A 27,084-nucleotide genomic window follows, 5' to 3' on the forward strand; every position below is an offset into this window, starting at 1 on the left:
TTAGGTTGTAAGTGCAAAAATAACTGCAAAAGAAAGTTAATTTTCTTATAATCTGAACTAGTGTGATAAGGTACCTTCTATATATTCAATTTAACCCATACCCAACAGGGACAGATCAATGGCTGGTAAACACCTACCATGTTGCCTCACTTTTGTACTTTGTTGAAACTGCAGTGTGTATCTTTACTTTCCTAGCGTGTAGCAGATGGACTCAAAACAAGTGGGTATAGTGTGCTCATGCTAGCAGTTGGAGACGGATCTGACGTCAGCACGGGTACATATACCCCCGCAGGAAGTGCAGCAATCAGTAATTTCCATCTCCAAAGCAGTTTGGAGCTACCTCACGCTCGCTGAGCATTTGTCCAAATTCTAACGGCTAAATTCTTAGAAGAAATCTACCAGAAGAAGAGCCCCGCACTCCTGCGGTGATACCAGTCGGTCCCTCCCCCAGTTGAGTTTCCCGAGGCAATTTCCGTGGTCCCTCGGAGGTAAGAGCCTCTGTCCGGTGGCCGGTTCGCGGCAGGGACCTAGCCCCCGAGTGAGAAGGGCTCGGGAGTGGCTTAGAGGCAGCCTCGGTCCTGGCCTGGACTTGGCCCCCAAGCGAGACGAGTTCGGGCGCGGCCTAGAGGCAGCGGGTGCAGCTCCTCGAGCACGCCAGTGATGGTACTTACCCTCTCCCCCCGCAACCGGAGACCGCCCGGGTCGCAGCCGGGAAGCGCTGAAGATAAGGTAAGGCGTACATCTGTACTTGTTGGTCTCCGTGGAAGCGAGGAGTAGCTGAGTCTGCCTACATGACAACCCGCCAAGGGGGTTGCCATTTTACCTGCCTGCTCGCCGTTGCCTTCTGGGTTACGCGAGGCGCCCGTTGCTAAGCGCACATGGTTAGGCGCCCGTTGCTAAGCGCGCATTGATAGGCGCCCGTTGCTAAGCGCCCGTTGCTCAGCGCGCATTGATAGGCGCCCGTCGATAGGCGCCCATTGATATCATAGGCGCCCGCCGATAGCTGCCCGCTGAGAGGCATATGTTAGGCGCACGTTCCTAGGCGCTAATTGATAGTCACACGTTCATACGAGCACATTGATAAGCGCACGTGGATAAGCGCATATTGGTAGGCGCACATTATAAAGCGCAGCCTCTAGCTGAGTTAATAGACGAGATGGAGCGTAAGAGAGCCCATGCGTCAGCAGAACCGGCACCCCCAGACTCAGGCATAAGAGCTCTAAGCCTCTGCTCAGCATGCAACCTCAGAGCTACACAGAGCGAGGAAGCAGACTCCCTATGTGCCCAATGTGAAGAGGCCCTGGGAGTTCCAGGCGAGGACCGGTCGCAGCCCAGCGTACTTGCCAGTTCCTCAGGGAACACCCCAGACCTAGCAGGCCACGGGGAGCAGCCAGGAAACCCGAGAGACCTGGTGCCCCTAAGGCCAGATCCGGCTTCGCTCTCCTGGGTGGAATTGTTCAAGGGGATTCATGCCTTTGTCTCAATGCAGTCTGCTCCCCGAACGGGTCCATACGTACCGGATGACCCGGCCCCTGGCCCCTCAAGGCCTAGGCACAGCCACTTGCCACCCGGAAGCCCCACTTATGGGGATTCAGATTGTTCTGAGGAAAACGACGAGCCCCCCGAGGAGGGAGAACTGCCCTCGGGGATTGAACCATATCGGACCATGAGGCGCTTCTTTCTGAAAGAGGATCTTCCAGGCCTGGTCTCTCAATGCCTGTCAGAACTGGATATCTCGGGCCATGACACCCCAGGGGAACCTAGGGTGAATCCCCTGTTAGAGGGCCTGCGCGAAACGGCTCACCATTTTCCCCTCCTACAAGCAGCACAGCAGCTAATCGATTTGGAATGGAATGCGCCGGAGGCCTCATTCAAAGGGGGTCGGGCCTTGTCTGGCATGTATCCCTTAGACCCTGCAACTAAGGAGCTGCTGGCATGCCCCAAGGTAGACGCCATAGTTAGCGCAATTGTGAAGCGCACCACCATTCCGGTGGAAGGGGGGACGGCCCTCAAGGATACACACGACCGGCGCATGGACGCCATGCTGAAGCAAGCCTTTGAGGTGGCAGCTATGTCCCTACGAATTGTGACCTGCTGCACCGTGGTGATGCGTTCCTGTTTATCACAGGCTAGGAACAACACCCTGGGAGAAGAGATGGAATCAGCTCTCTCATTCCTCACTGATGCTGCCTCCAACCTAGTCCGTACAGCAGCCAAGGGAGTGTCATCCTCAGTGGCAGCCAGGAGACAGCTCTGGCTACGTAATTGGTCGGCCGACTCCTCCTCCAAAACACGTCTCACGAGAATGCCCTTTAAGGGATCCCTCCTGTTCGACAGCGACCTCGAGAAACTGGCCAATAAATGGGGCGCCTCTCCATTACCCCGTCTACCAGAAGACATGCCAAGGAGGAGCCAGCGCCCCTTTCCCAGACCATCCAGAGGTAGAAACTCTCAGCGCTTCAACCCTTATAGGGCTCGCTACCAAGCACCTCGTTCTCAGGCCAGGAACCAGTCCTTTCGGACTAAACACAGCAAGATGAGAACCGGCTCGGGCTCTGGTCCCGGCCGCACCCCACAATGACAATCAGCCGACCCATCCGGGGGTAGCAGCCATAGGGGGCAGGCTAACCCTCTTCTACCGCAGGTGGGTCGAGATTACCTCGGACCAGTGGGTCCTCACCATCATCCGAGAAGGGTATTACCTGGACTTTCTTCGGCTCCCTCAGGACAACTTTGTGGAATCCCCGTGTTCACCCCTCAAGAGGGCGGCACTAGAAGTTACCTTGCAGAGGCTCCTATTCCTGAAGGCCATAATACCAGTGCCTGCATGGGAGGGACATTCTGGGCATTATTCCATTTATTTCATAGTACCCAAGAAGGAGGGCACTTTCAGGCCCGTCCTGGACCTCAAGTCGGTCAACAGACACCTACGGGTCCCCAGCTTCTGCATGGAAACTCTGCGGTCTGTCAAGAATGCAGTACAGCCAGGGGAGTTTCTCACATCCCTAGATCTGTCGGAAGCCTACTTGCATATCCCAATCCATCGGGATCACCAGCGCTATTTACGCTTCAAAGTCCTGAATCTCAACACTTCCAGTTCCGAGCTTTACCCTTCGGGTTAGCCACCGCGCCGCGGACCTTCACCAAGGTCATAGTAGTTGTGGCAGCGTCCCTCAGGAAGGAAGGAATCCTCGTCCATCCCTACCTGGACGATTGGCTGATCAGGGCGAAGTCACGGGAGGAGAGCCACCAGGCAACCAACAGTTATAGCTCTTCTGGAAAGCCTAGGATGGGTAGTAAACTTATTTTATTTATTTATTTATTTGAAAGTTTTTGTATACCGACATTCGTTAAGAAAACATCACATCGGTTTCCATAGAACAATAATTAGCCAACAAGGCTTTACAATGAACCTGATAAGATAAACTAGGGAGGGGGAGAGGAGGGAGGGGGCAGGGAGGAGGGGGGTGGGATTAGGGTGTGCAGGAGAAGAAGGTTAGGCTGTACAAATAGGTTAACAGAAAACATAGTTAAATACAATTATAAATAGCGTACAAGATAATTATAGTTAATACAAATATAGATAATGTACAAGTATTGATAAAGTACATAGAGTACTCGGAGGAGAGAGTAAGGAGAGGGGTATTTGGTAGGGGACCTAGGAGGGGTGAAGGGAGGGGAAGGGTTGAACAAGAGTTCCCTACAGCCTTCTCAGTCGCTGGAATACCTAGGAGTCCGATTCGACACCCAGGAAGACAAGGTCAGCCTGACCGCCAAGAGGAGAGCAAAGCTCTGGAATCGTCTGCAGGCCCTGCTGAGCGCCACCCGGCCCATAGCTTGGGATTACCTACAGGTCCTCTGCCTTATGGCATCCACTCTGGAGGTGATACCATGGGCGCGGGCTCATATGAGACCATTGCAACGCGCCCTCCTATCGGTGGAGCCCACGATCACAGAATTACACCATACACCTCCCTCTACCAGCCAGAGTGCGGAATCGGGTACGGTGGTGGTTGCAGCCCGGCCACATGAGCCGGGGGTCAAGAATGTCCTCCCCAACCTGGACCCTGCTCACTACAGATGCCAGCCTGAACGGATGGGGAGCACACTGCGAAGAACTAACTGCCCAAGGGCGGTGGAACAGAGAAGAGTCGGGGTGGAACATCAACCGACTGGAGGCACGGGCAGTCAGGTTAGCATGCCTGCGATTTGCCCACAGACTCCGAAACAGAGCGGTCAGAGTAATGTCGGACAATGCCACCACAGTGGCATACATCAACCGACAGGGCGGAACCAGAAGCAGACAGGTATCCCTAGAAATAGCCCCCCTGATGTCTTGGGCGGAAGCAAATCTACAGGACATCTCTGCCGTCCACGTTGCCGGGAAGGACAACACCACGGCAGACTTCCTCAGCAGAGAAAGACTAAATCCGGAGGAATGGCAGCTGTCGCCCACAGCTTTCCAGATGGATTGTGGATCAGTGGGGGACGCCGGGCATGGACCTACTAGCGGACAGGTCCAACGCTCAAGTACCCAGATATTTCAGCCGCAGGCGGGATCCTCTATCCCAGGGGATCGATGCCCTGGTCCAGCCATGACCTCAGGGGATCCTGCTATATGCCTTTCCTCCATGGCCCCTGCTGGGCACCATTATACACAAGATTCAGTGGCACAGAGGCCTAGTTCTTCTAGTGGCCCCGGACTGGCCAAGAAGACCCTGGTACGCAGACATGAGAAGGCTACCGACAGGGAATCCATTTCCCCTGCCTCCACACAGGGACCTGCTGCGGCAGGGTCCCATCCTCCACGAGGATCCAGCTCAATTCTCTCTTACGGTCTGGCCATTGAGAGGGCTAGACTGAAGAAAAGAGGATACTCGGGGCCGGTAATAGATACACTCCTCCGAGCACGCAAATTCTCCACATCACTAACATATATAAGGATCTGGAGAGTATTTGAAGCCTGGTGCGAAACTCACGGCACCAATCCACATGCCGCTAAGATCCCTATCATTTTGGATTTCCTGCAAGATGGACTTCAGAAGGGTCTGTCCCTCAATTCCATCAAGGTCCAGGTGGCAGCGCTATCCTGCTACGGTCCCCGGAGTGAAGGCAACAGCATTGCCACACACCCAGACATTTCACGTTTCCTGAAAGGAGTCAAACACATTCGCCCGCCACTGAAGTGGCCAATACCCCTGTGGAACCTCAACCTAGTTTTGGAGTTTCTAGCGGGGACACGCCTTCAGACCACTTCGAGGCCTGTCCCTCCGTTTATTAACCTTGAAGATGGTGTTCCTGCTGGCTTTATGCTCAGCACGCCGCATCTCAGAGCTACAAGCACTGTCCTGCCGTGATCCGTTTCTCAGAATCACTCCAGAGGCTATCCATCTTCGCATGGTTCCCTCCTTCTTACCCAAGGTAGTCTCACACTTCCATCTCAACCAAACCATATCCTTGCCTACTAAGGAAGGTTTGAAGAAGTCTGAAGAAGGTCGAATACTACGCCATCTCGACATCGGCAGGCTGCTGGCCAGATACCTGAAAAGGTCAAAAGCAGTACGAAAGACGGACCACCTGTTCATCCTTCACAGCGGGAAGAAGCAAGGGGAAGCGGCCTCACGGGCAACCATTGCCCGCTGGATCAAAGAAGTTATCAAAGCGGCCTACGTAGAAGCGGGAAAACCACCACGTCTAAGGGTCAAGGCTCACGCTACCAGAGCGCAAGCAGCCTCTTGGGCAGAAACTAGGATGCTGTCGCCTGCAGACATATGTAGAGCGGTGACGTGGTCCTCCCTCCATACCTTCTCCAGATTCTACCGTCTTGACGTCCAGGCCAGGGAGGACACAGCATTTGCGAGGGCAATCCTGAATGGACCTCGGGCAGCCTCCCACCCAGTCCGGGAGTAGCTTTTGTACATCCCACTTGTTTTGAGTCCATCTGCTACACGCTAGGAAATGTAGAGATTTACTTACCTGATAATCTCGTTTTCCTTAGTGTATGCAGATGGACTCAGCATCCTGCCCGGCTGCCGGCATACATGGGGATTCACCGACTCACGGTAAGCCATGTTTTTTTCTTATAATAGGCCATCCACCCTGCCGGGTGTCGGCGCCTTCCGGTTGAGATGAACACTGGCGGTCTCCAGCTACTATCAATCGGTCAGGGTAATCCTGTTCATTTAATCGATCGGTCAGCTACAGCTTTTGCAAGGAAGATTACTGAATTGCTGCACTTCCTGCGGGGGTATATGTACCCATGCTGACGTCAGATCCGTCTCCAACTGCTAGCACGAGCACACTATACCCACTTGTTTTGAGTCCATCTGCATACACTAAGGAAAACGAGATTATCACGTAAGTAATCTCTACATTGCAATTCTCCCCACGCTATGGTGTTGCCGGTCTCCATATAATGCAGTGCAGGCACAATAAGGTGAGCTCTCCACTCTGCTATACAAGCCATCTCGCTGCAGCAGCAACCTTGCATGAAGGATCACAGATAGAGGCTTTTGACTGGGAGACAATCTAGCACTGTCAGCACGCAGCAATTGGAAAGTCCAGTCTTCTTTCTTCAGCTTACTGATTGGGGGTTAGCAGAAAGCTGGAGGGGGTGGGATAGTCTAATTTTGCAATGGAAGTGATAGGAGCAGAGTAAGATATTAAGTAGATGTTCTCATAAATCAACTGCCTTCTATCCTATTTTTTTGGAGGGGGGAGGGGAGATGAGATGGGAGGAAGACTAGTTAGAACTGATCTATTCACTTAAGAACTTGGTCTCTGTGGCTTTTTGCTCATCTGAGTGTTCAAGTGTCAATTTTTTTTTTTTTATTGTATGCATTTCACTGGGTTGTGATTCTGGCAAGTGAAAAGTATTGTGGGTAAGATTAGCTGAAAAATCCCCTTACCCCGCATAATGGTTGATAGCTGCAGCTAGGCCATTTCCAGAGCCCCCTGGCAGAATGCCCACTGGTTTCTTGATGGCTGATTTCCAGTCAGGTCGTTCCATTAATCCATTTACTACCTATAGAGCAAGAAAGATAGCCGTGGTCATGACACACTGTAAACTTTAAACTGACTGCTTCTCTCTACAGCAAGAGCAATTCTAATCAACTGCTAGAGCAGATAAGCTGAAACTGAATACTCATAGGCCAAGTCTCCAAACTAACACGAAATCACTGAAAACTGAACCTTTCAAAATAAGAGGGGAACAAGATCTCCAAAATTTACATTTTTTCAATCAAATTAGATAAAAACTATCTCAAAGCTTTTGGAAGGATGGAGATTCAGAATCTGAAATCTGCTGGAGATTTTGAAAACCCAAGGGAACTTAAAAAGTCGGGGTCAGCAGTAGCTTTAAATTTGAATCCTGTCTTACAAGTTTATTTTCTTAATGCCTCAATTCCATCACCATCACTTCTAACTACACACACAAAATCGCTCAGTATAGAATTGAAGGTGGCATACATGGCTATTCATGAAGTGGAAACCAATTTCAGGATTGCCTTCTGTAGTAGAAGTAATTATGAATTCCCCTCTTTGCAGAAAGCAAAGAATCAGTAACCTAGGTAGTTTAGGTAGTAACTGCTGTTTTCCGTCAATAAGATGGGCTGAATTAGTCATAACATGTGATGTAGGGATGTGAATCGGGCTTCGGACGATTGAAAATATCAGATGATATTTTCAAAATTGTCAGAAATCAGGGGCTCCCCAAAACAATAGGAAAACCCCACGATATTGATCATGGGGGTTCTCTTATCGTTGTGGGGGAGGGCAGGAAAAATGGCACACACAAAAAACCCCTATATCCACCCTGACCCTTTAAAACTAATCCCTTAGCTTCTCCCACACTTCCGACCGACCCCCCCCCCCCCAAACAAAACTTTTTACAGGTACCCTGGTGGTCCAGTGGGGGTCCCTGGAGCGATCTCCCACTCCCGAGCCATCTGCTGCAACTAATCAAAATGGCGCCGATGGCCCTTTGCCCTTACCATGTGACAGGGTATCCATGCCATTGGCCGGACCCTGTCACATGGTAGGAACACTGGATGGCCGGCACCATCTTGTGCTCCTACCATGTGATGGGGGCTGACCAATGGCACCGGTAGCCCCTGTGACATAGTAAGGGCAAAGGCTATTGGCACCATTTTGAATACTGGCAGCCGACTGTCCAAGTGCAGGAGGTCGCTCCCGGACCCCTGCTGGACTTTTGGCAAGTCTTGTGGGGGTCAGGAGGGTCCCCCAAGACTTGCCAAAAACCCCTGGTGGTCCAGCTGGGGTCTGGGAGCGATCTCCTGCACTCGGGCCATCGGTATATACACAGACAGACAGACACACACAGACACTCCCTCACTCTCGGACATACATGCTTACCCACACAATATCCTCTCAGGCACACATACATACAAACATACCAGGTGCATTCCCTCTCTAGCAGGCAGGCAGGATGTGATCCCTTTGTGACCATGGGGCATCCTTTAGTTGGCTTGCTGGGCAGGACATGATCACCAGTGGCCACAGGCCTTCTCCAGCTGGGCCACTGAGTGGGATGAGATTACCCGGCTGCTGCAGGCCTCCTTTATTTGGGCCGCCAGATGAGAAGGGATCCTCCAGCAGCCATGGGGCCTATTCTTGCCCTGATGGGATAGCATTTTCATTCCCCCTGTGGCTGCAAGGCCTCCTTTTTTCACTAGGTTGCTGGGCTGGATGCGATTCCCCAGTGGCTGAAGATTCTCGCACATTGATTCAGTATCTGGTGTGATGGGCTGCTGCCCTGTGCAGGTGGGAATGCTGAGCCTGTGGAGCAGCGATCGCTGAAGAAACAGGCTCAAGTGTGGTGATACCATCAGCGCATAAGGCCCCAGAGCAAGAGATGCAAAAGTCTTCAACATATCAAGCCCCACAACAACAATCTTCAACACCCTTGCTCATTAAACCATTGGAAGCATCCAACTGATACATCCTACCACAAATCTTCCTATGCAGCTATGCACTGGTCAAGAAGCAGGAGATAAGATCCTGCTTCCTCCACCAATTACTAAGAACATAAGTCTTGCCATACTGGGTCAGACCAAAGATCCATCAAGCCTGATATCCTGTTTCCAACAGTAGCCAAGCCAGGACACAAGTACCTGGCCGGATCCCAAAAGGTAGATAGATTCCAAGCTGCTTATCCCAATAATAAGCAGTGGATTTCTACAGCTCTCCCTTAGTAATGGTTAATTGACTTTTTCTTCAGGAACTTGTCTAAACCTTTTTTTAAATGCAGCTACACTAATAGCGTTGTTCACATCCTCTGAGAACAAATTCCAGAGCTGCTTTATATACTGAGTAAAAAAATGTTCTTAGGTTTTTTTTTTTTACATTTCAACTTATTAGATGCAAAATAGAAAAAAAACCAAACAGATCTAGCCCTCAGGTACCATATTTCTTGTGTACCCTGAAGGCAAATACAAACAAACATTTTACAATATCCCCCCTCCCCCCTTCTCCCGGTTCTCACAGAAATTCCCAAAACATGACAGATACCTCTTATTAGTTTTAAATGTATTACCTAGTAATGTCATTGTATGTCCCCTGGCTTTGTACTTTTCGAAAGAGTAAACTGATTAACATTTACTCTTTCCATTCCACTCATTTTATAGACCTCTGTCATATCCCCCATCTCTTCTTCAAGCTGAAGAGTCCTAACCTCTTTAGCCTTTTTTTATAGGGGACTTGTTCCATCCCCCTTTATTATTTTGGTTACTCTTCTCTGTACCTTTTCTGATTCTGCTATATCTTTCTTGAAATGTGGTGACCAGAACTGCACACAATACTCAAGATGAGATTGCACCATGGAACAATACAGAGGTACTAAGACATTCTCCATTTTATTCACCGTTCCTTTCCTAATAATCCCTAACATTCTACTTGCTTTCTTGGTTGCTGCTGCACAGAAGATTTTAACATTTTCAGTGATGACACCTAGATCCTTTTCCTGAGTGGTAACTCCTTGTGTGGAGCCTTCCATTATGTAGCTATAACTTGGGTTACTCTTCCCTAAGTACGCCATTTTGCACTTGTCCACATTAAATTTCATTTGAAATTTGCATGCCCAGTCTCCCAGGGTTTTTTTTTTTTTTTCAAATTTTCTCTTTGAAAATCCTTAATAAACTTAAAACAAACACAATCATAAATTAAATTATATTATGTTGTTCACAAGATTGCTTAAACATTTAGGAAAATATTACTCATCTTCTATGTTGCACAAAAATTAATAAAGATGGGGGACCATGCTTATCTATAATAGAAATGAGGAGAGGGGTGTGCAACTATCTTTAATTTATGGCCTTAATTATTAGTTGTTATCAGACTCTCTTTGTCTCAGCTTTAGCAACTAAGAAGGTCTCCAAATGTGTGGGTTCGGAAAATATAAATTTTTTGCCCTGAAAATTTCGAGGGAAACTTCAAATAAAATGAAGCCCCAATTTCTAGAACTTTATTTTTTTAGGGCGAGGAATTGTCTCCAGGCCTGTGTAGGCCTGGAGACATCAGGAAATAAATAAATTCTCTGCCCACAAAAGGAGAGATCTTTGTTTCTGAAAAACTTCTCAAACTTCATCCTTTTCTCTCTCTAGAGAAAAGGAAACAAAGTAGTTCTCCTATTTATGATGTCCAGGGATTCCTCCAAGAAGGATGAAATCCCTGGCCTCCTCTCAGCTTCTCCAGCTCTAGACTGTACTGGGAAATAAAAGATTTTAGAGATACTAGGGATTTTGTCTACTCCATATGAAAGATTTTCTATCTAAAACTTCCTAAACATTTCAAATGGTGACAGTAATCTTGTTGTTGGAAAATTAACCAAACGTACATTTTTTATCCTCATCATATTTTCCAGATTTTCCAATTCTGTTTGCATTGACAAGCTATCCACTATATGCATATTTTCTGCATTCTGAATGTTACCTGTTAAACTTTTTACAGTCATTTCCAATTCTAATAACCTTTTCCCTTGATCTTCAATAGAACTCTTATTAACATTTTCAAGAGAAGTAAGGGAAGCATTAACTTGTGAGACATTGGAGTCTAATCTGTCAAGCATTTTCCACAGATCTTTCAGCGTAATATCTGATGGTTCCTTAAAATTCATCAGGCTCTTACTGGTGCTACCTAGTGGAGTCCCTTCTACAGTTCTTTGATTTTCTAGTTCTACTTGAGATGTTTTATCAATTACTCTTTCAAGGAGTTCTTCTCTTCTACTCACATTTACTGAACTGTCCTCGATGGATCTTTCCATTAGTGATGCACCCAAAGGCTGTGGAGATGCTATCGGGCCGTTGCCCAGACTCAGACACTTCTATGGTGTCTCGTACGCAGTCCGTCTGTGGCATGGTTCTATTGACGTGGGCATCCATGGGTCCGATATTAACAGTGGTTGGTGAGGAGGTAAATACCTTTGCCTTGCGTTTCCTACCCATATATGTTTACTCCGGAAAATGAAACCAAATATTTAAGAAAGGCGAAGGTGGTCGAAGCCGGTCAAAGCCGCATGCTGCTCAGCGTGGTTTTTAAATCTCCCGCGGGCCTGCAATGATAGCCGGCTCGGTCCCAGGTGTTTCCTTTCACAGTCACTCACGCTCTCCTTCGTTTCTCTCCAGAGTGGGCTAAGCAGGTAGGCTTGTCAGGCACCTCTTCTCCTCCACCAGCATCCCCCTCCCAGGTTTTTTTTAAAATGTATTTTTATGCAATTTCAAAAACTATTACAAAGGAATACCTTGATTTGAAAAAAGAGATTTTACAGAAAAGAAAACAGGTAATCTTTACAGTTGATAATACAACATCCAACCCCTTATTTTTATAAAGGAAATAGGGAGGGCGCAAGGGAAAAAGAGTGGTATCATAATCAATGAATAAAAAAAAAAGAAGAAATTGAGAACCACCAGTTACATCAATTATGCTGGTTCGACTACAAGTTTAACAATGCACGTAATTGGGAAGGTTAAAAAAAATATATAATTAACATTGTATTTGACAAAACATTTGCATGGATAACGCAATAAGAAAAAGCCCCCCTTAGAGTGAACTTCAGAACACATTTGCAGACATTTTTTCCTCCGAGTTTGGGTAGCCCTAGATAAATCAGAGTATACACATAGGACATTTTCTCTGTCCATAGGAAAAGCAAATTTAACAAGAAATGTTCCTCTCTGATTAATTTCAAACTCTTGAGAGTTCTGAAGAAAATCTGATAAATCCTGTGGGATCTCAGAAGGCAAATTGTCTTACGTTTCATCTGTCTGTGGTTTTGGCAGTAGATAAGCCTTTACTATCACTAGCATAGCTGTTTCTGGAATTTTAAGAATCTGAGAGATTTCCTAAAAAGTTCCACTGGGGTATATTCTTTTATTATGTGAAAATTAATAATCTTCAAGTTTAGAAAACACAGTTTTCAATGTTCAAGCTTTTTTGAACAGATTAAATCAGATTGTACTAGTTGTATTTTTCAACAGGAACCACTCTAGATTCTATATCAGCAATTTTAACTTCGAGCTGATAATTTCAGTGAATTCTGCTTTTAAGGTATTATTTGTTTCCAAGACCACCAAAGTAAGAGAAGAGATGGAAGTCTCCAAATTAACCAAAGCATGCCATAACACTTCTAAGGTAATCTCCGCTGGCCTGACCAATCTTGAACTACTCACCCGTGCAATTGTAGTCTCTCCATTGATTCGAGATGGGAGCCTGTCAAGTTCAGGAGCTGGCATATACTCCATATCAGCGGTAACGGGGATGATCTCGCCACGGCCCATAGAACCTAGGGCCCCTTCCATTACCTGCACCAGGGCCACCATCTCAGACACAGATGCAGCCTATATTCTTCCTGCAACTTTGCGTCGCTCACGTGAAGCCATCGGGTTCCCATGAATATCGTCTAAAGATATTTTGGTAACCGAAGTTCCCGACTTTGGAGGTGAGGGTGCTCCTGGGCTAAAAGAGATTTCGCCGGCCTGGAGGGAGGGACTCCACCCATCGTCCCTTTCTATTGCGGCCATCACTCCAGGATCTCGAACTGGTGACATGCCAAAAAACTCTGAAATTTTAGGTTGAGTTGAGCCAGAAAGGGGAGAACTGGATGCAATCTCCCTTAACCTGGCTTTTCGTTTGCTATGCGGCATCTATTTGCTGAATGAACCGGCAATGAAGGAAATTCTCCATGGAGCTTCTTGTCATCTGTCTCGATAGGTGGCCATCTTGCCCCCGCAGTCTCCCAGTTTTGCCCTGTCCTCTTGTAATTTCACAATTCTCTTGTGATTTAACTTTGAATAATCTTGTCATCTGGAAATGTGATCACATCGCTTGCTATTTCCAGTTCCAGATCATTTATAAATTATTAAAGCAGTGGTAACAGAACAGATCCCTGGGGTATTCCATTATTCACCTTTTTCCATTGGGAAAATTTACCATTTAACCCAACTCTTTGTCTATCTTTTAACTTGTTGGCAATCCACAATAGGGCACTGCCCCCTATCCCATGACTTTTTTAAATTTCTTAAGTCTCAGGCGGAACTTTGTCAAATGCTTTCTGAAAATCCAGATACACTGTATAATTTGGCTCACCTTTATCCACATTTTTGTTTATGCCCTCCCAAAAATGTAGCAAATTAGCGAGGCAAGACTTCCTTGGCTAAATCCATGTTAGCTTTGTCCCATTAAACTATGCTTATAATATCTATATGTTCAGCAATTTTGTTCTTTATGATAGAAACTATCACTTTGCCTGGCACAGACATCAGACTTGCTAGTCTGCAGTTGATCCAGTTTCAAAAATGGGCATTTCATTGGCAACCCTCCAGTCTTCAAGTAACTAATAGTTTACAAATTTTCAATAGCAGGTCTGCAGTTTCATGTCTCTTCTTTCAGTACTCTCGGATGTATACCATCTGGTCCAGGTGATTTGCTACTTTTTAGTTTGTCAATTTGCCCTAGAACATCTTCTAGGTTCACTGAGATTTATTTCAGCTCTTCTGAATCATAACCTTTGAATATCATTTCTGGCATGGTTATATCTTACATCTTCCTCCGCTGAATATCAAAGCAAAGAATTAATTTAGTCTCTCTGCTATGGCTTTGTAGAGACAGAGAAAAGTATTGGACTCTACAATACAAACCCGCTAGGGATTTACAAAGTATCCTTTATTTGAACTTTGCTTTAAATGTATCCTTTTCATTGAAAGTGCTTTTTATGTCTTACATTTCAATACATGTGACAAATGTAGTAGTTTTATTGCACAATTTGTTCTATATGAAGTGCATTGCACACACATTATAGGATTGTTTTTATGCTTGGAGTGAATTGGTAATGATTGATTTAAAAGAAAATCTAAAAAATCTATAATACACAAATAGATCAAGTCCCCAATTCCTTGGAAGGCTATCAAGCAAAAACCTAAAAAGGTACCAAAAGAAAATCTGTAACAATTACAAAGTGAGAGAGAATTAAATACCTTATTTACCTCACACATTTCATGTTATACTACACAATCCCCTTATCCACAAGAAATGTCTCAAGATGTGAAGGATCTTGAAATATAAACATTCTTCTGATACATAACCAGACATTTGAAGGGGAATTTTAGGAAAAATACTGCTCCCAGGGATAAAACTCTTGGTTTTAATAACAGAAATGTTTCCTCCTTAACTGAGTACTTCTAGCAACATCAGGAAATACTTGAATTTTTTGACCACAAGAGAACATTTTATTTTTAAAGTATTTCTGAAATACCAAGTTTTTATCTTGTTCACTACAAAATGATACAAAGAGAGTAGCCCTGTTAAGTATCTCATCAATGGAAGCCTCCAAAAAGTTCAAATTAGGGCTATCCCTTTGCAAAATGTCCAGCTCCTCTTTCCATCCTTCCAATCTAGGACTATAATACATTTTTGAAATGGCAATTTCTTTTACTAATGAAATAGATAATACTTCAAAATATTTTTTAAACAATTCAGTGGTGGATAATTACCTTGAAATAGAAAAATTTAGAAAACTAAGATTTCCTAGCGTGTAGCAGATGGAGTCAGGACCAATGGGTATAGTGTACTCCTGATAGCAGTTGGAGACGGATCAGATTTCAATCTGACGTCAGCCCTAGTACATATATCCCTGCAGGAAGTGCAGCTCTTCAGTATTTTCCATCTCCATAGCAGTTAGGGACTCTATGCATGCTTGCAGAGCGTTAGAGTAATTTTACCAAAGAAAATCAAAATAAGAAATCTCACCTCTACAGACGAGCCCCGCTCTCCTGCGATGACACCCATTGGGTCCCTCCCCCAGTTGAGAATTCCTGAGGTGATTTCCACGATCCCTCGGAGGTAAGCCTCGGTCCGGTGGCTGACCCTCGGTGGGGACCTAGCCCCCGACTTCGGGTGAGGCTGAGAGGGCAGCAGGTGCAACTTCGAGCACAGCGGTGAAGGTATTTTCCCTCTCCCCCTGCAGCTGGAGACTGGGAAGTGCTGAGACAAGGTAAGGTAGAAATCTATTGAAAAGTCTACGGTTTCTGAAGCTCGAGGAATTGCACAGGTTGCCAGTCGGCACCAGTGCCACCGGGTTGATCTGCCCTAGCAGGGCTAGACCCCGGTCAGATCCGAGGGTCCTACCACGTGGAGACCCTCCGAGGTGGTCGCCATATTGTCTGCATGGTCGTCATCACCATTTTGATCTGTTCGCTGTCCTGTCCGCCGTTCCGAGCCGTATGCACAAATACCTTGTGTGTACAACGTCGCGCGCCCAAGTACCGTGCACACAAGCGACACGCATAGCCACACGCTTACTGGGCAGGGCGCATATCTTCGATCTGTGCACATAAAAGCACGCACATCTCCCTGAGCATGCACCAAACCTAGGTGCAGAACTTCGATGCACCGGAGTGCACAACTGTATCTTATCCGCACAAGCCATGACACCACCGGAAAATAAAGTCAAAGCTCAGGGCCTTTGCCCAGCATGCCACATTAGAGCTGCACAGCATGAGGAGGCCACAACCCTGTGTATACAGTGCGAAGAGGCCCTAGGGGATTCAACTCATGGCCCTCCCCCACCCGATACCGGGCTCCAGCCTCTCGAGCAGTACGCCGGACCTAGCATTGCACAGTGGGACCCCCCCTCAAACGGGGCTCCCCAGGGACACGGTGCCCCTTAGTCTAGACCCAGCATCTATCTCCTAGGTGGAATTCTTCAAAGGTCTGCATACCTTCGTCAACATGCAACCGGGGCCTCCTATAATACGGCCACAGGCTCCACCAGAGGACCTCAACATACCAGGATCCTCTATGCCCAGGGTAGTGATCCCACCACCCAGAAGCCCCACCTTCAGGACACAGACAACTCAGATGAGGATTCAGAACCTCTGGAGGAAGGGGAACTCCCGGGGACAGAGCCCCACCGAACCTTGGCTTCTTCACCAAGGACGAGCTTCCAGACCTGGTCACACACTGCTTAAAAGAGCTTGCTATCCCGGGCACAAGTGCCTCAGGGGAACCTAAGACGAACCCACTATTAGAGGGACTCCGTCAGACCTTCCACCATTTCCCACTATTACAAGCCGTCCAGCAACTAATTGACCTGGAATGGGATGCCCTAAAAACTACATTCAAAGGGGGCTGGGCTCTGGCAGCCATGTACCCTCTGGCCCCAGCCACCAAAGATCTCCTGGCATGTCCGAAGGTGGTTGTCTATTTATTTATTAGCTTTTTTTATACTGACAGTCATAGGTACATCATGCCGGTTCACATATAACTGAAAGAGGAAAAATACAAAAAACAGGGCAGGGAGAAGGGAGCTAAGAGGAAGGACAAAGGGGGTGCGAAAAAAGTGCAGGAGAGAAAAAGATAGGAACGGTACTTAGTGGGGAACAAGGTACAGAGGTGAAGGAACCATCCAATAAACACTAAATACAACGTTGCAAGATAAAACTCAAAAAGGTGGGGGGTAAAGGGAACAAAAATGGAGAAACAAAATACAGTCGTGAAGAGGAGCTATGTCGCAGCCTGCTGTGCCGTGGTGACACGCGCCTGCTTAGCACAGACCAGGAACAACGCCTGGGGAAGCCCTGGAACCAGCTGTATCATTCCTCGTGGATGCCACTTCTGATCTGGTACACACCGCAGCTAGAGGAGTGTCATCTGCCATGGCAGCCAGAAGACAAATCTGGATCCGAAACTGGTCGGCCGACGCATCCTCCAAAACGACTCACAAGGATGCCTTTCAAGGGAACACTCCGTTCGGAAGCGAACTAGAGAAACTAGCTAACAAATGGGGCGAGTCCCCACTGCCACGGCTACCGGAGGACAGGAATAAGAGAAACCAGTGATCCTTTCCCCAAACCTCCAGGGGCAGGGGATCACAGCGCTTCAACCCATATAGAAGCACATATCAAGCAGCCCGCCCCGCAGGCCGGAGCCAGTCCTTTCAGAACAAGCACAACAAAAGGGGAGTGGGCTCGGGCCCCAGCCGCACCCCACAATGAAAACAGCTGACCCGTCCAAAGGAAGAAGCCATAGGAGGCAGACTTGCCCTATTCTACCAAAGACGGGTCGAGATAACTTCGGACAAGTGGATCCTATCAATCATTTGAGAGGGATATTACCTGGATTTCCACCACTTCCCTCTGGACAAGTTTGTGGAATCTCCTTGCCACGACCCTTCCCAGAGGATGGCAGTGGAAGCTACACTGACCAGATTGCTAGCCTTAGAGGCTATAACACCGGTGCCTCCACAACAAATAAATACTGGACATTATTCCATCTATTTTATCGTCCCCAAGAAAGAAAGAAAGAACGTTCAGACCCAACCTGGACCTCAAGGCGGTCAACAGTCACCTGAAGATTCCTCGCTTCCGCATGGAAACCCTATGCTCGGTAATAAGGGTGATACAACCGGGAGAGTTCCTTACATCGCTGGATCTGTTGGAAGCCTACCTACACATTCCAATCCATCAAGAGCATCTGCTGCGTTTTCTACGCTTCTCAATCCTGGACCGTCACTACCAGTTCCGGGCACTACCTTTCGGGTTAGCCATTGCACCCCGGAAGTTCACCAAGATCATAGTGGTAGTGGCAGCAACACTGAGGAAGGAAGGAATCCGCGTTCACCATTATCTAGACGATTGGCTGATCAGAGCAAAATCCCCAGAGGAAAGCCACCAGGCAACCAACAGAGTCAAAACTCTACTGGGGAACCTCGGGTGGGTGGTCAACACAAACAAACAAGAGCTGCCTGCAGCCCTCCCAATCTCTAGAATACTTGGGAGTCCGGTTCGACACCAAACAAGACAAGGTCATCCTGACACAAAGGAGATCAAAACTGATGACCCAGTTACAAACCCTGTTGAGGGAACTTTGCCCCACAGCATGGGATTACCTACAAGTCCTCGGCCTCATGGCATCCATACTGGAAGTAGTGCCATGGGCATGAGTTCACATGAGACCCCTACAACGCTCACTACTATCACGATGGAATCCACTGTCCCAGAACTGCACTGTACGTAGTCAGCTCCCGGACAGAGTTCGGGCCCAACTACGATGGTGGCTACAAAGAAGCCCATCTGAGCCAGGGAGTGAGACTATCCTCACCAACCTGGATCCTACTCACCACAGATGCCAGCCTACAACAATGGGGAGCACACTGCCAAGAGCTAACCACCCAAGGGCAATGGAACGAAGAAGATTCGGGATGGAATATCAATCGCCTAGAAGCCCGGGCAGTCAGACGAGCCTGCCTAAAGTTCGTTCACAGACTCCAAGACAAAGCAGTCAGAGAAATGTCAGACAACACCACAACAGTGGCCTACATCAACCGTCAGGGAGGAACCAGAAGCCAACAGGTGTCTCTGGAAATAGACCTCCTAATGTCATGGGCAGAAGTGAATCTTCAAGAGATCTCGGCCGTCCACATCACCGGGAAAGACAATGTCGCTGCGGACTACCTCAGCAGAGAAAGTCTAGATCCAGGAGAATGGAGGCCATCGACCACAGCATTCCAATTGATAGTAAACTGTTGGGGAACACCAACCATGGACCTCCTGGCAAACAGGTCCAATGCCCAAGTACCCAGTTTCTTCAGCCGCAGGCGGGAACACCAGTCCCAGGGAATCTATACCCTGGTACAGACCTGGCAACAGGAGACTCTGTTATATGCCTTCCCCGCCATGGCCCCTATTGGGCGCAATCATCCACAAGAGAACACCACAGGGGACTAGTTCTTCTAGTGGCCCCGGACTGGCCAAGAAGACCATGGTATGCAGACATGCGAAGACTGCTGACAGGGAGCCCCCTGCCGCTACCTCCACAAAGAGACCTGCTCCAACAGGGACCGATCCTCCACCAGGATCCAGCTCGATTCTCTTTTACGGTCTGGCCATTGAGAGGACTCGCCTAAGGAAGAGAGGATACTCTGGTCAGTAATTGACACCCTACTCAGAGCACGCAAGTTCTCCACATCCCTAACATACATAAGGATTTGGAGAGTATTCGAAGCCTGGTGCGAGGACCATGACATCATACCACACTCAGTCAAAATTCCTGTGATTTTGGAATTCCTGCAGAACTGCCTACAGAAGGGATTGTCTCTCAACTCCATCAAGGTACAGGTGGCCGCATTGTCATGCTACGGAACCAATTGCGAGAGCAGCAGCATAGCCTCTCACCCGGATGTCTCCCGCTTTCTGAAAGGAGTCAAACAGATCCAACCACCCCTGGTGGCCGGTGCCTCTTTGGAACCTCAACCTGGTCCTAGATTTCCTAGCTGGACCCTCGTTTAGACCTCTCCGCAGCCTGTCTCTCCGACTATTAACACTGAAGACAGCCTTCCTGCTGGTATCTGTTCGGCCCATTGTATTTCCGAGCTACAAGCACTGTCCTGCCGAGAGCCATTCCTCAGACTCACCCCGGGAACCATCCAGTTACGCACAGTTCCGTCGTTCCTCCCCAAAGTGGTGTCTCACTTCCATCTCAACCAAACCATCTCGCTTCCATCACCAGATGAGCATAAGAATTCGGAAGAGGCTCGAAGTCAACGCCATCTCAACGTCGGCAGGCTCCTAGTCCAATACCTGGAAAGGTCGGAATCCGTACGAAAGATGGACCATCTATTCGTCCTTCACAGCAGGAAGAAGCAAGGGGAAGTGGCCTCGTGAGCAACCATAGGCCACTGGATCAAAGAAGTCATCAAGGCGGCCTACGTAGAAGCAGGCAAGCCACCGCCTTTACAAGTCAAGGGCCCATTCTACTAGAGCCCAGTTTAAAAACAATTTAAACTCTAAGAGAACAATATAGCAACCCAGCCTCAAGAATTGATTTGTCTCTCTTTGGAGAGGTGAATCAGGAGCCTACTTTTCAGACTTTCCTAATTCAGGATAAAATGCTGATCAGTGAGAAAATTGAACATTTTGAGAACTACATGGGACATTTTTACCTATTTATTAATTTTCCTAAGATGCATTCTGTTTCTCCTACAGACTTATTTTAAGACACATTTGACTGACATACTTGCTGCCTGAGAACATCATATCCCCGATTGAAAAAAATTTATTTGCTGCCTACTGGAAGATTAGTGCCACTGAAAGCTCGTTTAACTATTGAGGAACAATCGCTTGATGCTCTGGAATTTAGTAGCAATTTTGGAGAGATCTGTAGAGGAAGAGATTTCACGGCAAGGATGAGGGTCAACAAGGTCTGGACTGAGATGAGCTCAGTCTTGAAGCTTAGTTTGAGCTTCCTGAAAACTTACGGGTGCCAAGTTCATGGGTGTGGAGTTTACATGAACGGCAACAAGCAGTGTGGTCTGGAATCTGTCTAAAGTCTTTCTGCTCTGGACTTCATGCATGTGCATAAAATCCAAAATGTCATCTTGATTAGATGTTACCACAATCCATTGGTGGGCTTCCGATATGACTTCATCTTAGCCGGTACCTATAATGCATTCTCACAGAAATGCTGTCATGAGTTAGACATCTGGCGAACAATCCTAAGCCTCAGTACTAATTACAAAGTTGATCAAAGCCACAGTTTAAGTAAATGTATTTCTGGCAGTATCAGCAAAACTATAAGGTGAAAACAGATTGCGTGATACAGCAGCAGCTTCTCCTGGGGATAGTTCTCACAGCTATTAAAACTGCAGGGAGCCATCATGTGGTTGGACCTCCATCTTGTGTTGCTCAGGCCTGCAGAGTTTGGTCCAGTTGAACACTTCTTTCAGGGCAACTGGTTTATCCCTATACCCTTTGGTATTTCATACTGTGAGCCTAGTTTTACAATTTCCTTTCCATTGGAAAAGATATGATTTTTCTGTGTCATTGATTTCTTTCAGATATTTGAAAGTCTGTATCTCTCCTCCAGTGTATACATTTTTAGGTCATTAAGTCTCATCTGACAAGTCTTCCAGTGCAAACACCACACCATTTTGGTTGCTTCTTTCTAGGTCACTTCCATTCTATTCTTATCCTTTTTGAGATAGTCTCCAAAACTGAACACAGTTCTCCAGGTGAGGCCTTGATAACCTGTACAGGGGCATTATCACCTCCCTTTATCCTGCTGGTTATGCCTCTATGCAACCCAGCATCTCTCTGGCTTTAGCTACTACCTTGTCACATTGCTTCACTGCCTTCTGATCCTCTGAAACAATTGCCCCAAGGTGTGTATCTCACACTGTGTACATCAGTTGTTTGCCCCCCCCTCCCCCCCCCCCAAAATCATGTACAACTCATTTAGATTGCTGTACCCCAATTGCATGACTGTATTTCTTAGAATTGAATCCCAGCTGCCAAACCTTCAACCATTTCTCAAGCTTTTAGGTCTCTTCTCATTTTCTCTACTTCTTCTGGTGCATCTGCTTTGTTGTAGATCTTAGTGTCATCTGCAAAAAGAAACTTTACCTTCTAATCTCTGGCTCACAAAGATGTTGAACAGAAGCACCTGAACTCCACTTATCACTCCTCTCTCTTCAGCATAGTTTCCATTTACTATTACTTACTGATGTCTGTCAGACAATTTGAAATCCATTCTGCCACCTGGGGACCCACTCCCTGGCTTTTCATTTTATTCATGACCCGCCTAAGTGGCACCAAATCAAAAGCCTTGCTGAAATCCAAATACTACTCTTCCTTGATATAGTTTTCTAGTTGCCAAATAAAAAAAAAATCAGATTTAACAGGATCTTCCTCTGGTAAAACTATGTTGCCTCAGATCCTGTAACCTATTAGATAGTAAGTAGTTCATTATCCTTTCCTTAACAGTCTCAATTAATTTTCCCATCACCAAAGTAAGACTACCTCGCCTGTAATTTCTAGCCTGCTCCCTCGTTCCATAACTGCCCCTCTCTAAGGATCTAGTGAACAGGTCCTTCAACAGACCCACCAGCACCTCTGTGAGCTGCCTCAGTATACTGGGCGTATCTCATCTGGGTCCAGGTCCTTGTCCACTTTCAGTTCTGCTAGTTCCACCAAAACAGACTTCTGTAAATGGGGATTTATTTAGCCCAGTCTCATCCATATTCTTGCCAACCAGCAACAGTCCATCTCCAATGATTTCTTTAGTGAACACCGAACTGAAGTAGTTTAATATTTCTGCTTTTTCCCTCATCTTTCGCCACACAAGGACTCAGATATCCTTTTAGTCCTAGAGTGCTACCTCTGACCTTCCTCCATCTGAAAAATGCTTGGTCACCATACTTTACCTCTTTGGCGATCTTTTCTTCTGCTTAAGTTTTTGCAATAAGGATTTCTTTCCCAGTCTCCTTCAGCTTCACCAGATAATCTTCCCTTTATGGGTCTTTTGTTCTTCATGAATGCTATTTTTGTTTTTATTTTCTGTCTCCTCTTCAACCTAGGAGAACATATGTTTCCTTTTTCTCTTACTTATTTACTTTTTTTGACAAAAGTTTGTTCCTTTTAAAAGGAGCTACTTCAATTTGGCACACTCTTGTTCCACTTCACCTATTTCCTCTCGACCTTCTAGCACCTCCTCGAGGTATGTTACCATTTTATTAGTCTGTATTTTTGAAATACAGGATTTTCATCTTTGTGTGCCTTCCCTCCCTCTTGGCTGTTATATCAAACCCTACTATCTGATCATGGGTGTGCACATGGGCACCTAATTGAACATTAGATATACTATCTCCATTTGTGAGCACCAAGTCCAATATTACTCTTCCCCCTTGTGGATTCCATCAACAAGGTGAGCCCCTTGAAAGGCATCCATCATCTCTACTTCTTGCAGATTCTGTAGTACACACTCCCCCAGCCTTCATTTCTGGACCTTATCAGCTGCCAGCAGGATGGGGAATGCTGGCAACTACCGGTTCAGGTCCCTTGTCTCTTCAGCTACTGCAGGATGGGCACCGTAGCAATCTGCCAGGCCTCTCTCCTTTTTCAGCTGCCAGCAGCATAGGGTCCACTGGGTCATGGGTGGCATCAGAAGTTGCATTTAAGGAACATAATCTGCTGCCATGGGGCTAGTTTCACGCTAAGATGCGGGATTGTCCTCACGGCAACAGGTGATGATAGGCTTCAAAATGATTCCTGCTGCCAGTGAGGAGATGTTGCATCTTATCGATCGGGGTTTAGTTTATCCCTGCCTGATCCCATGTATTGGGGTGGCACCTGCTACCTCTTGCCACGCTGTAGCGATGCCTATTGGCATGTGGCAAGCTACGTCCCTGGAGTCTGGAAAGTTCTCTACTACTTGGATGCTGTTTCTAGTGCAGTCCTTACGCCCCAGATGGCTAACATCCACTTCATACTTTTTTTTTTCTTTAATTGCACTGACTTTTTGGTTTGCATGTCTAGCAGCTGAGGTTCCTACTATGCATTTTAACTTTTATTTCCCCCTTAGTGCCCCTGAAGACTGAATCTCCCAGCAGAAGGAGCTTTCTGTTCACTTGAGTGTTATGGGATTTCTGTGGGCATTGGGTATCTTCTTTCCTTTTTAAGTGTGTAAATGTATTTGTGGAAAAATAACTTCATTTTCTCCATTTTGCTAGAACCCAGAGCATTTTACTAGTAAGGAGCTCATTTTATTCCAACTCACCAAGGAAGAAGCTTGTCCAGCCCCAGAATTTACATGATTTCTTCATTGGTGTTTGCAACCATATTTCATAAGGGCAGGAGCTGCTCATCCAGTCTTGATTTCCTAACGCATCATCTGTGTATTCAAGTGGATTAAAATGGCAGCCCCCACTCCTAACACATCTTAACACCAGCTGGGCCTTTTTTTTTTTTTTATATCTTTGTAATAGGCTTGGTGTGTAGAGGAGGGGAGTGACTGCTGAGTATACTGCTCTCTTCTAACCTCAAGCACTGTGACTTAATTACCTCCATTGCGCTAAATACCAAGCATGCTTTATGAAACTAGGGGAAGTGCCACGAAAAAATGGGACTATTTTTGAGATGCTACCTATGGCATGTAAGACAGAAAAACTGATTTTTATGGGATGTGCCCTAAAAGAAAATGAGATTCCAAGTTCCAGCCTGTATTATGTGGCACTGGTGTTTTGGCATCAGAACTGTGCTAGTTTGTCTTGAGTAGCTGTGGAGCTGTGCTTGTGTAGCCCCTACACTAGAAAATGTAAAACAAGGGTGCTGAAGGAAACTGACATTCTTCCACGGCTACAGCAACTCCATTTATATTACTTGAATCCACCAAATGCCAGCTCTGTGTGCTTTTCCTTCATTTTCAGGCAACCTTATTCTAAATCCAGATCGGGAAAGAGGTGGTATATAAAATGTAAACATCCCACCATGGCCTGTAGCTGATTGTTACATTTGTACCTGTTACCAAAATTTACCTAAATCAGTCTTGCAAAAAAATAAATAAATAACCTACTTTCATGCTGGGCAAACATGTGGTAGACTTGTTGCATAATTTTGGTTCAGCTCTGGCCCATGGCCATTTGGAAAAGAAGAAAAATTTAAATGCATCCCCTGTCACTGTGCCGAGAGGCACTTGCCTTACCTCATATACCAGACCATCCCCAGACACGATGACCACTGCATCCCATCGAGACAGGTCCTCATCTCTCATCAACTCACGGGCTTGGTTCTGTCTGTCTGGTCCGAGTTGGTGGGGTGGAGAGAGGAAGACAAAGAGGAGAGTAAGTGGTAGTTGCTTGGTTTATCACTTCTGTTCAGTGGCAGTGGGCCCAAGCTAAAATGGCCTAGTCAAACAGTATGCAGGGTGTACAGCCTTCTAGAATGAGTTGCTTATCCAAAATAAGTTTTCATGACCACCACTGCAGTTACGTGTCCTTTGGTGCTCTGCTTGTACACAGTAGTCTCAATTCTGCAAAACTCTTGAGTTTCCTAAATGCACACCTCCCTCAAGACATTTTCTTTTCAGTATTTTTTCCTCATGCTGCCACACGGATACTTAGCCACTCTAAGCTCATATTTGTCTCCGTCCTCCAAAGGCCTGTGCATAACTTTTTGCACACTTTTAGATGCTGCAGACCAGAGGCCCCCTATGTGTTAAAGTTAGCAATCACCTTTATGGCAGTAACCCAGCTAAAATTGCAGTGCCTTACCTGTTACCACCAGGTTGAAGCCTATATTGGCTTCGACTAGCATGGGCAGGATCTGAGAGTAGAAAAGATTCTGGGCCTCGCCCTTTCCTCCATGGGGATTCACCAACACCAACAGCTGCCTGGGCTGTGGCAAGCAACTGTAGAGCCCCTCTAATTAAAAAGGAAGAGAGAAAAAAAATGACATTCTACTGCTGCTTTTTCTTTCCACCTAGAAAACATGAAAAGGTGGTGACTAAAAATCCACCAGGCTTTATATCTGGGAATGAACAGGCAAGAGAGGGGGGAGCACAGCAGTTGGTTTAACAGCTTCTCTCTCCCTTCGTCCTGTAATATCAATGCAGGAAACACCATCATTACAAAAAATTATACTTATGAAGTCCTATGCTTTTAATAAGCTCTGGTTAAAAAGTCTGAATTAGGCCCATGGAGAACCACCACCATTACATTGTCTTCTAAAAATTCACTTGGGCCCAGTTACAAATGTTTAGATACTGTAAATAGCATCTTATGACAATGTCCACAGAAAGAAACATTAAATACACTATAACAAAATAATAATTTCTGCAGAAAAAAAATAGTAACATACAGGGCTTCCATTAACCTAAGTTTGGATGTTTCTCTGCTTCCAAAACCTTTTATTACTATTAGAGAAGAGGACAGAGTTTTATTTAAAAAAAAAAAAAAAAAAAGTCCAATTTATTTTTCTGCTAATGTTCTCTTGCTCATTCCAGTTGGACCTGGGGAAGGAAGGGTTGGCTCCTGAAAGCTGGTCAAGAAATATATTAACCTAGTCCAATAAAAAGGTATCACCATCCTCATTTTGTATTGTTACAAGTCTATTTTTTTAGGGGCATGGTTTGGGAACAAAACCTGTAAGTAAAATAAATAAATATAAAATAAAAAAAAAAAGAAAATGTCCTGTTTAGCAATCAGCTACTTGCCCAGCAGGGGTCCTCTATTTTGTAGTTAGCTTTTTTTTCCCTAGAGATACTACTCATACTCCAGAGTTGAAATGAAACAGAAACGAGCAGGACTTGCTCAGCTGGTTTGGGTGACACATGAGTTTCACCTCACTAACAGGTCGATACAGTACAGTGTGCTCCTGTGAACTTTACTGTATTGGCCTGTTAGTCACTGTTTAATTGTATTGCTTCTTCTGTGTGCTCCAGGGATATGCAATTTTGTTTCATTACTTTGCATGCATACATGTGTGCATCAAATCATTATTGCACAAGTACAAATGTGTACACGTGCAGAAATGCATTCTGTGTGTAACAAGTTTTAAAAACACAATAAAAAAAAAAAAAGATCGTTCTCATGTGCAACTCCAGCCTGTACAGGCGTTGCCAGGGAGTACTGCTGTCTGGTTCTAGGTAGCCCAGCACTGAGGAAATCTAAAGGAACAAGAAGTCTGTGCAAGGTCATACAGATTATTGGTGACACTAAATTTAGAAGCTGTCAAAATCAAAATACTGTAGCATAATGGAGCGTGTGTGCCCCACCCCTGGATGTAATGAGTCACATCAGCTGCC

The 27,084-nt window shown here is 46.2% G+C and overlaps 1 protein-coding gene across 1 annotated transcript in view; it reads right to left on the reverse strand.

Annotated features, from left to right (window-relative positions):
- Window positions 1–27,084, reverse strand: part of SPHK1 (sphingosine kinase 1) — an 81,498-nt gene that overhangs the window by 2,083 nt on the left and 52,331 nt on the right. Inside the window, exons 2-4 of the mRNA XM_029600427.1 lie at window positions 25,553–25,702; window positions 24,985–25,079; window positions 6,909–7,024 (exon numbers count right to left, since the gene is read on the reverse strand). Of these exons, the coding sequence (XP_029456287.1) occupies window positions 6,909–7,024; window positions 24,985–25,079; window positions 25,553–25,702 (361 nt within the window). The remainder of the gene's footprint in view (window positions 1–6,908; window positions 7,025–24,984; window positions 25,080–25,552; window positions 25,703–27,084) is intronic.

Source organism: Rhinatrema bivittatum, chromosome 4 (genome assembly GCF_901001135.1).
Source record: "Rhinatrema bivittatum chromosome 4, aRhiBiv1.1, whole genome shotgun sequence".
Lineage (NCBI taxonomy): Eukaryota > Metazoa > Chordata > Amphibia > Gymnophiona > Rhinatrematidae > Rhinatrema > Rhinatrema bivittatum.